At 32.0% G+C, this 10,791-nt stretch overlaps 1 protein-coding gene and 1 pseudogene across 1 annotated transcript; both read left to right on the top strand.

The window, feature by feature from the left end:
- The first annotated feature begins 4,773 nt into the window (after positions 1–4,773).
- LOC130797314 (50S ribosomal protein L2, chloroplastic-like) lies at positions 4,774–5,591 on the top strand (annotated as a pseudogene).
- A 203-nt stretch (positions 5,592–5,794) lies between these two features.
- On the top strand, positions 5,795–9,945 carry LOC130828561 (uncharacterized). The gene is made up of 4 exons (XM_057694528.1): positions 5,795–5,863; positions 6,131–6,223; positions 9,599–9,710; positions 9,785–9,945. Exons 1-4 carry the CDS (start codon positions 5,795–5,797, stop codon positions 9,943–9,945), a joined length of 435 nt encoding a protein of 144 aa, XP_057550511.1.
- The last annotated feature ends 846 nt before the right edge of the window (positions 9,946–10,791 follow it).

Here is a 10,791-nt window from a genome sequence, read left to right as displayed (position 1 = left end):
ATAAAAGGAAATGAAAAAAAAGGATTTGGAGGGATGTTGATCTCCTTGTTTAAATAGCAAAAAGAGAAAGAGAGGATTTGGAGGGAAGGAATTTGGAGGGATTTGAGGAATTAAGTCCCTTTATTTTGTAAACATTTGAATCTCTCCATAAGATAAACACAAAAACTTGGACGAGACGGTCTCATATCTCATTATGAGACCGTCAATTTGAGCCGGCCCAATTCGCACATGTAACAACATTTTAATTTTCTGGGCATTTATCAATTTTGACGTTAAAATTGATACCTTTAAGGTCAAAATTGATACTTTTAAGATCAAAATTAAAAAATGTCCTGAAAATATAAAAATTGCTCAGGTTGTTACACATGCGAATTGGCCCGGCCCAAATTGACGGCTTTATTATAAGGTTGTCTTGTCTGAGACGAGCTGTAAGAGAAAAGATTTGGAATGAAAATGAAATTCCTTTTTTTCCTCTCCCTTTCCTTCGTGTACAAACAATATACTCCCTCCTATTCATCTTAAGTGTCTCATTTACTTTATGCACTATATCCAATGCACTTATTCAATCCTTAATATATCGAGTTATGTATAATAAAAAATTATAAAAAGTTGATATTAATAATCTTTACATCAAAACGAATCAAATAAGATTCCACATGACTATGTTTTAACTTATAGATTAATAATAAAATTCAATTTAAGAGTGATAGATGAATAGTGTCTCAAAAATAAATGGGACACCAAAGGTGAATAGGAGGGTGTTGAAATACACGAAGATGGTCGAATGCAAAAAGAGGGGGGGTGAATTGTTGTGTATCTAACTTTACTTCGTTTTTCTTCTAATTTGCGGAATTTTAACAAACAAAATAAAGTTTAAACGTAAAAAGCAAAAGATAAAAAGGAGACAAAGATTTTACGTGGAGACCTTCTTGGCCTAATAAGAAGGAAAAACCACGACCCTCCGGGATTTCAAAATTCTCACTATGTTTTAGGCAATCAATTACAATTACATAAAACAAATATGCTTCACTTGAAGCTTCTCTACTCTAGGCCTAATTCTCTTCTCTTCTTTTCTCCTTCTCTTTCTCTTTCTCTATTCTCACGATTCTCTTTTCTAATCCCTTAGACTTCTCATGAGTCTAATTACAACAAAAACACTCAATTACCCTTACAAGGCCAATTCTTAAGAAGATTAAAATTAAGTAGTTGCTTAAGAAAAATATAATGAATTAATTGGCATTAAAATAACTTTGAATATTTTTCTTAATTGATCTCCCTTAATGGACACTCTTAATGCCTACTTCGCTTGAGCGTATCTTCCCTCGTTTATAAAGGGAACAGTCATCAGTGCACTCAACCCACGATTTCCATGTAGTGCACTCACCCCATGACTTCCATTTACTTACTTGCTCCCAAAGAAAATTGGAAAGTTAAAGTAGAGGTGGAAAATGACTACGGTTCTCTTGTACGGTTAATAGTACATGAGTCACTAGGAAGATCCTAATTTATAGGAGACTTGTTCAAAGTAGAGAATAAATCTCTTGGGTGTCCGAATTTATAGGAGACTAATTCAAAGTGAGGAATAAGTCTTCTCCATATTTTTAGGCGTTTTAAAAAAAAACTTTTTGCCAATTAATAAATTAATTAAATTAAGCAATTAATTAAACTTTTAACCTTTTACATTAACTAAAAACAGAAAACGTAATTTTCGTAACTTCCAGTCAATGTCTTCTTCAGACCTGTATCGTGGGGAACAGCGCACTGTCTCCATCTACAACTTTCGTCAGGACTTTAACTCTAGGAACAGTAAACTGACTTCTAAAGCAATTGTCCAACTTCTTGGATATTTGAGACATGTACAACTTCCACGAACCAAGTCATAGGCTTCATCAACGATTAACAAAATTGGATATTCACCTACAAAACAATCTCTAAAATATGTTTGTTTATTTAAAAGTGAAGTCATCATCAAAACCTTAAGAGCCAACAGAGGGAGTACTATTTTTCTTGTGTTCCCCTTCCCTTCCTTCCCCTTCCTTTCCTTCCCCTTTCTCTCCTTTCTTTTCACTCCTAATTTGCTATCCAAATATAATGTTAATATCTACTTATATCATTCTTAATGCCTAGTTATATAATTCTTAATGCCTACTTACTGTATCCTTAATGACTACTTAAAATATCTTTAATGCCTACTTACAGTATCCTTAATATCTATTTACATCATCCGTAATGCCTACTTACAATATCCTTAATGCCTACCGAGTAATTTATTTAACATTTTCTTTATGAGTCGGTCTAATTAAAGATGGTCTATCAAAAATATCATCTCTTACAAGAATTTGTGTCATTATTAAGCAGTAGCATTGATACCCGTGCAATTTATGGAGTTTGTTAATAAGAAATTACATATAAATATAAATTTTAAAGAAATATACAATTATTAAATATAATAATAATAATCAAGTTATAATATTCTCAATGATATGTAATAAAAAATGTCTATAACAACATAATGGTAACATGAATGGATAAATAATTATTGATTATAAAAGTATTAACCATTAAAAAATACATAAATTTTAAAAGTATTAATTTAATTATGAAGTAAGAATAAATTTAGGGCATTTGATATTGATATGGTGACTATTGTGTTAACCAATTTCGAACAGCCGAAAAATTTTAATGTAAAAATCGTTTTTCTACAGAACCTTCTAAAAATAATGTATATGTATTGATATCATAATCATAATCATAATCATATATCATAATCATAATCATCATAAATAGTGTGCATCTAAATAACACATGGAAACTTTGTAGAGTTTTGCCAAAAAAATTAATTTATTAGGACAACAATTAATTGTGTGCATCTCAATTATTTTCCTAATGAATTTATAGATAAATTAGGTAAGTGTTTAAAATATATTTTTACATTAATTCTTTATATCTAAATAAGAATTTTAAAGAGATTAATTGTTTTAAAAAAAATATTTTATACATAAGTAAGAAATTATTTTATAAAAAAAAATTGAATTAAATTATCATCATAATCATGAATATTAATAAAAAGAGCTAAAAATAGCAAACGACAACTTAAAACCTTGTCAAATGTATTTATTTGGTAAGGCTATAATCGATTGCATGTAATTTATTTTTCTAAAGAAATCTAAAACTAAGTTACAAAATTATTTAAGAGATTTTATTACATTAATTCTTTATACTAAAATATAAATCTTTAAGGGATTAATTGTTAAAAAAAAAATATTCTATACATAAGTAATAAATTAGTTTTAAATAATACATTTACTTAAATTATGAAATAATGTTTGAATTAGGTTAAAATTAAAAACAAATAAATTAGTTTGAATCAACTCAAAAAAAGCTCAATTCGTTCATAAATAGTTAGTTTATTTTATTTAATCAAATTTTAGAAGACCATCAAAAATATCTTATAGTAAAATTTAAGAACTAAATTAGATTAAATATCTAGTAAGTAAGTTATACTATTATCTAAAGTAATAATTTAATTAAAACATATTGTATTATATATATTTCTAAAACAAAAGAGTTTTTTTCTCGTAATATATATATATATATATATATATATATATATATATATATATATATATATATATATATATATATATATATATATATATATATATATATATATATATATATATATATATATATATATATATATATATATATATATATATATATATATATATATATATATTGGAAGATAGAGTAGCGAAACAATCAGCCTATTGTTATTGGAAGACCAAAAGGATTTTTTCAATGTATCATTTTTGGGTTCAATAGAATTCATAGGTTAAGGAAGAAGCCCTATCAAATAGAGATTTTTTCTTGCAGCCATATTTCGATTGGTAATTCGATATATAAGGACCACTACCACAAAGAGTACTACACCCTTGATCGTGAAATATCGATTGCTTGTTGAATCCTGTGAATTGCATAAAAGTAGGATACTCCAAATTCGAGGGTCAAAGAGATTTATAAAACTTTCTTGGTGGAAAAAAATGGGAATGAAAGATCCCACTGAATTGAATTGGGTCCATGAATCTAAGAAATAGTGAGAATTCTTAATCTTTCTCAATTCGAAAATCCAGAATTTGAATTGATGTCCTTTCATTGATTCCTCCTAAATTGCATTGATTTATCCTAAAGATTTCATTTCAATTGGAATTTGGTTATTCTCCATGTACAAGGATCCCCGCTAAGCATCCATGGCTGAATGGTTAAAGTGCCCAACTCATAATTGGCGAATTCGTAGGTTCAATTCCTACTGGATGCACGCCAATGAGACCCTCCAATAAGTCTATTGGAATTGGCTCTGTATCAATGGAATCTTATCATCCATACATAAGGAATTGGTGTGGTATATTCATATCATAACATATGAACAGTAAGAACTAGCATTCTTATTGAAACTCGAACTAATAGGGAAGAAAATAGATTTATGAATGGAATCAAATATGCAGTATTTACAGACAAAAGTATTCGGTTATTGGGGAAAAATCAATATACTTCTAATGTCGAATCAAGATCAACTAGGACGGAAATAAAGCATTGAGTCGAACTTTGTAATAGCTATGAATAGTCATCGACTCCCGAGAAAGGGTAGAAGAATGGGACCTATTATGGGACATACAATGCATTATAGACGTATGATCATTACACTTCAATCGAGTTATTCTATTCCACCTCTTAGAAATAAAAGAACTTAATTAAATCATTATACTTAATAGCATGGCGATACATTTATATAAAACTTCTACCTCGAGCACACACAATGGAGCCGTAGACAATCAAGTGAAATCCAATCCAGGAAATAATTTGATCTATGGACAACGTCATTGTGGTAAAGGTTGTAATTCCAGAGGAATCATTACCGCAAGGCAGGGAGGGGGGGTCATAAGCGTCTATACCGTAAAATCGATTTTCGACGGAATGAAAAAGACATATATGGTAGAATCGTAACCATAGAATACGACCCTAATCGAAATGCATACATTTGTCTCATACACTATGGGGATAGTGAGAAGAGATATATTTTACATCCCCGAGGGGCTATAATAGGAGATACCATTGTTTCTGGTACAGAAATTCCTATAAAAATGGGAAATGCCTTACCTTTGACCGATATGCCCTTAGGCACGGCCATACATTACATAGAAATCACACTTGGAAAGGGTGGACAATTAGCTAGAGCAGCGGGTGCTGTAGCGAAACTGATTGCAAAAGAGGGAAAATCGGCCACATTAAAATTACCTTCTGGGGAGGTACGTTTGATATCCAAAAAATGCTCAGCAACAGTCGGACAAGTGGGAAATGTTGGAGTGAACCAAAAAAGGTTGGGTAGACCCGGATCTAAGCATTGGCTAGGTAAGCTACTGTAGTAAGAGAAGTAGTTATGAACCCTATAGACCATCCCCATGGGGGTGGTGAGGAGAGGACCCCAATTGGCAGAAAAAACCCCCACAACCCCTTGGGGTTATCCTGCACTTGGAAGAAGTAGAAAAAGGAATAAATATAGTGATAATTTTATTATTCGTCGACGTAGTTAATAGGAAAGAAAATGAAAATAGAATTAGTTTTTTCATCTTTACATAAAAATAAAATAAAATATAGGAGTAATTAATTGTGACACGTTCACTAAAAAAATCCTTTTGTAACGAATCATTTATTAAGAAAAATTAAGAAGCTTAACACAAAGGCGGAAAAAGAAATAATAATAACTTGGTCACGGGCATCTACCATTATACCCACAATGATTGGCCACATAATTGCTATCCATAATGGAAGAGAACACTTGCCTATTTACATAATGGATCGTATGGTAGGTCATAAATTAGGCGAATTTGCACCAACTCTAAATTTCCGGGGACACGCAAAAAACGATAATAAATCTCGTCCTTAAGTTTAACCAATTTTTTTATTTATTAATTATTTATTATTATAGTTTTATAGTTAATTTTTTTATTTTTATTATAGTTAAAATTAATATAATAAATATAGATGCTTATCCTTTATTAATGGAGGTAAACTTTATGGGTTTGTTTAAAAAAAAAAGAAGGAAGAATTTGATTACATGTGTTTGTACCAGGGGCGTCTAAAAGAGGAATACGAATCAGAGAAACCCGATGAGATAACTACTAGAGGTCAATCTATATCAATGTCTGCTGATAAAGCCAGAAGAGTAATTGATCAGATTAGAACTTATGATATTAGAACTTATGCCCTATCAAGCATGTTATCCTATTTTTAAATTGATTTATTCTGCAACAGCAAATGCTAGTCACAAAAGAAAATTTAACAAAGAGAACTTAATTATTAGTAAAGCCGAAGTTGATAAAGGCACTACAATGAAAAAAATTAAAACCACGAGCTCGAGGACGTAGTTTCATGATAAAAAAACCTACTTGTCACATAACTACTGTATTAAGAGATACAAGCTTCTTTGATGGATATAAAAAATATATAGAAAGTTTAATTCAAGATGATATATTAACTTTGTTCCGTGTTAAGCCTTTAGGTAGGCGAGTAGAACTTTTTTCTGATCATTATCTGGATAAATTTAAATTAAAGTCTATGTTTTACCGTCTAGGTATATGTTATAAAGTAAGTATAGTGGGGTAATATGGGACAAAAAATAAATCCACTTGGTTTCAGACTTGGTACAACCCAAAGTCATTATTCCCTTTGGTTTTCACAACCAAAAAACTACCCAGAGGTCTACAAGAAGATCAAAAAATAAGGGATTGCATCAAAAATTATATACAAAAAAAATACAAAAACATCCTCAGGTGTCGAAGGAATATATATAAAATACAAAACAATATATATATATATATATATATATATATGTGTGTGTGTGTGTGTGTGTGTGTGTGTGTGTGTGTGTGTGTGTGTGTGTGTGTGTGTGTGTGTGTGTGTGTGTGTGTGTATGCGTGTTTTTTTTTGGTGTTGTTTATTGTTAGGACCTCAATTCGTGAAGGGTTATTAAGGTATTTTCCTGATTTACGGGGTTGTGTTTGCGTGCTTGTCTGGAAAAGGTACGTACACGCTGAGGTTGTTTATGCATGTTACTTTGGATATCACCTTTGCGTTATTTATGTTGTTGGATCATGTTCGTTACTAAGGGGTAAATTCACATAAGGTCTTAGACCCCCGAACAATAAATTAATAGTAATGGAAACTCATTTTAAGGAGAAATTGGTTTGGGATACCCAATAGAGTTATAAAAAGGATACTTCTAATAAGGAGGATTGGAAGTGAGTACCCAATAGGGTAATATGGTCCCCATCGGCGGGGCCCTAATAAGGGCCACCATGGAGAGTATGCATACTCTTAACCTTGGCGATCCGTTAAGATATCGGGCAAGGTCTTGGTCGGTAGTTGCCTTAGGATTACTAAACTTATTAATGGAGCAAGGGATTGGTTAATTGGAGATGAGTTATTGTACTCAATGGATTAATCAGGAAATGATAAATTATATTAGAGCCTTTGTATGCTAGGTGGATTATAATGTAAATTATTGTGTGTTGTTATGCAAATTGGACATCTGCCTATGACGTGTACTGTGTTTTGAAAACCTGTGATGATGTTGTCTTTGACGACTAGCAGATTGCTTGTAGGTTGGGACATCGGGAGTGAGGATCCTACCTTAACATTTGGGACCTTGCGAATTTATCTTATTAGGTTTCAGAAGTTTAAAACTTTAATTTTGTTTTCGAAGGACTTTATTATACTTATTTGTTTTTAGAAGCCCGATGGGGTTCTCGAGTTGTATGAGAATTTCATTCTAAACTTTTTTTTATTTATTCGCTGCCTTAGTTTGATACTGTAGTCTCTACCATCAGAACGAAAACCGTTTAGGGTGGAACGAATCCTTGGACTTTTGGAGTTTACACTTTCTTTAATGGTTCGGATGTCACTTGGGGAACTGTGTCTTATGTAGAAAATCCTAGTTGACTTTATCCGGGCCATCACAATACCGGTTCGCGTTACCCAAAAAAAATAACTACTCACAACAATGCCTTATAATTTTTAATATAACACTAATATAACGATAAGACAAATCTTAGAGTTATCGAATCGCGATATCGTTTATTACATTCTCCAAAGTTAGAAAGAACTATAATCACACATCACGACAAGTAACTTTACTAACTTCCAACAATAAGTTGACACTATGCTCATGACTCACTAATATATTATGCATTTATAACTTCGCTAACAACCTAAAAGGGTATTTGTAATTCACAACAATTAAATCACTAACCATTAACAACTATTACTCTCAAATAACATTTAAAACCACCTCTATAGTCTACTACGATGGCAAGCATCACCAACTAAATCTATTATAATTATAATTAATAAGCCTTAAAACAACTTGTGAAATTATCCAATTAACCATCACACCCCCAATATATAACATAAGAGCGCACACCATTAAAATTTTATCCCTAAATTAAACCCTAATTAATTCATTGTTCAAAGTCACCACCTTTTATTACTACCCATAATAAGATTTAATGAAAAAGAGATAATACACAATCAACACAACTCATAAATTTAATAAAATTTTAATTAGAAGTAAGGAAATCAATGAGGAAGATGAGGTGACTTACAAAGGTGAAACAAGAGAAAAAGGGGCGAAAAGACAAGTGATTTTTGGGATGGTGGTGACACACGGTGATGGAGGAGGACCGAATCCACGACGGAGGCAGCACGTGGTAGTCGCTGCTGTTGGTTTTTGGGCAGGAAACGCAGTTGGTTGCTGCTGCTTATGGAGGGGGAAGTGCAGCCTGCTGCTGCCGATTGTGAGGAGGAGTACCGCAGCTGGTTGCTGCTGCTAGGCCGCCTGCTGCTGGTGGTTCTAGTGGTTGCAGTTGGACCGTGAGGGAGAAGGGAGTGAGAGAAAGAGAGAAGAGAAGACGGAGTGACGACTCATAAGATTAGGGAAGGGTTTGGTCTCACTTAAAAATAAAACCCTAACTCATTTAATTATTTTATTTATTTATTTTCTAGCTTAATTTTCTCGCAAGGCCCGACTAAGAAAAACTTACATTCGTTTTGTTCATACATTTTATAAAATAATAATTTTAATTCGAACCACTTTGGTTTAGTAATCACAAATCAATTTTTAATCTAAATACGTCAATATTTAAATTCGTATGTGAATAAAATTTATTAAGACTAACTCAAAATAATTTAATATATATTTATAAAATCTCCAAAAGTGATAATAATAATAATAATAATAATAATAATAATAATAATAATAATAATTAATGATGTCATAAAAATGACGGGGTGTTAAAATAGGATTCATAAGAAAGAGAGTAATAAATAAGCAACACGGGCGACAAAGAAAGCGGTAGTAGAGGCTAACATTAAATTCGAAGAGTGGAAGACAGTCTTAGAGGGTAAAAAGTTGTGCACGAAGACAAAATATTTGCGATGCAACTTCAGTGGGACAAAATCGATTAGTGAGCTAGAGTTGACCTTAGGGGGAAAAGTTGTTGCATCTACGTCAAAGTTCATATATTTGGGATCGGTTATTCAGAGAAACAGGGAGATCGACGAAGATGTTACTCATCGTATACAAGCGGGTTGGCTTAAGTGGAGAGCAACAATTGGGGTGCTTTGTGATATAAAGTTTCCTAGTAGATTAAAAGGTAAATTCTACCGCGTTACAATTAGACCGATTTTGTTGTATAAGACAGAATGTTGGCCCAAAAAAATGTTTCAGAATGGAGGATGGAAGTTACAGAATTTCATATGATGAGGTCGATATGTGGTTGCACAGTGATATATAGGATTAGAAACCACGAGTTTAGAGAGAAGTTAGGGGTTGTACCTCTCTCTGCAAAGATACATGAGAATAGGTTGAGATGGTTTGGGCAAGTGTAGAGAAAGACTTATGACGCCTAGTGAGAAGGATCGAAAGCATCATAGTGGAGGGTAAGAGAAGTCGAGGAAGACCTAAGAGAACGTGGGATGATCAGATTAAAAGTGACATGCATGATCTACACCTCTCTAAAGACTTGATTAGGGATAGGGGTAGTTGGCGGCGCCTTATTCACGTCTTAGATTATTGACTATGTCCCACTTATTTATCGTTGTTATTGTTCATTGCCTTTTACATATTGCTCTTGTCTCGTTTTTATCTTACTACCTTCTTAGTTTTACTTTTATTTATTTTATTTATTTATGTATATTTTATTTTTATTTTACTTTTAATTATTATTAATGGTCAATGTGTGTTATAAGTTGCAGGCTTTCGAGTAGTTGTAGGTTTCACTTCTTTAAAGATCTTTCTTGAGCCGAGAACTCTTTAATCGCATTCTCATGTATGGACATGAGTTATAGTCATTTCTCATACCATTTAGTAATAATAATTGTATGGATATGAGTCATAGTCATTTCTCATACCATTTAGTAATAATAATTGTTTTAGCGGTTAATATTTTATCCTTAGAAGGATAAACTAATTAATTTTCACTAATTGATTCACCTTAGATTCCCACTTTGATCCCATGACAGCCTCAGCCTCAAGATTAAGAGAGATTCTTCATCTCCTATCTCTATTCAAGTACAGCAAAAACATGTGAAAGTAGGCCCTTTATTTATGTTGTAGTATTCTCATAATTCCCTCTTATCTTATTATGATTTCCTTTTTTGTTTTAAATAACCCCACCATCTTTGGAGATTTTAATTTATTATATTAATACCCTTAAACTAATAATTGTAACCAAT

This window comes from Amaranthus tricolor, chromosome 12 (assembly GCF_026212465.1).
Source record: "Amaranthus tricolor cultivar Red isolate AtriRed21 chromosome 12, ASM2621246v1, whole genome shotgun sequence".
Taxonomy (NCBI): Eukaryota; Viridiplantae; Streptophyta; class Magnoliopsida; order Caryophyllales; family Amaranthaceae; genus Amaranthus; species Amaranthus tricolor.
The sequence above is the reverse complement of the archived record's forward strand: the minus strand, read 5'-3'. Positions and strand labels throughout refer to the sequence as shown.

What these genes read in the sequence shown, in the direction of transcription:
- LOC130828561 (XM_057694528.1), top strand. Translation starts at nt 5,795, where the DNA reads ATGATTGGCCACATAATTGCTATCCATAATGGAAGAGAACACTTGCCT. An exon ending in TTTACATAATGGATCGTATG is followed by an intron (nt 5,864 to 6,130) that starts GTAGGTCATAAA and finishes TGTTTGTACCAG; the next exon opens with GGGCGTCTAAAAGAGGAATA. An exon ending in GTTTCCTAGTAGATTAAAAG is followed by an intron (nt 9,711 to 9,784) that starts GTAAATTCTACC and finishes AAAATGTTTCAG; the next exon opens with AATGGAGGATGGAAGTTACA.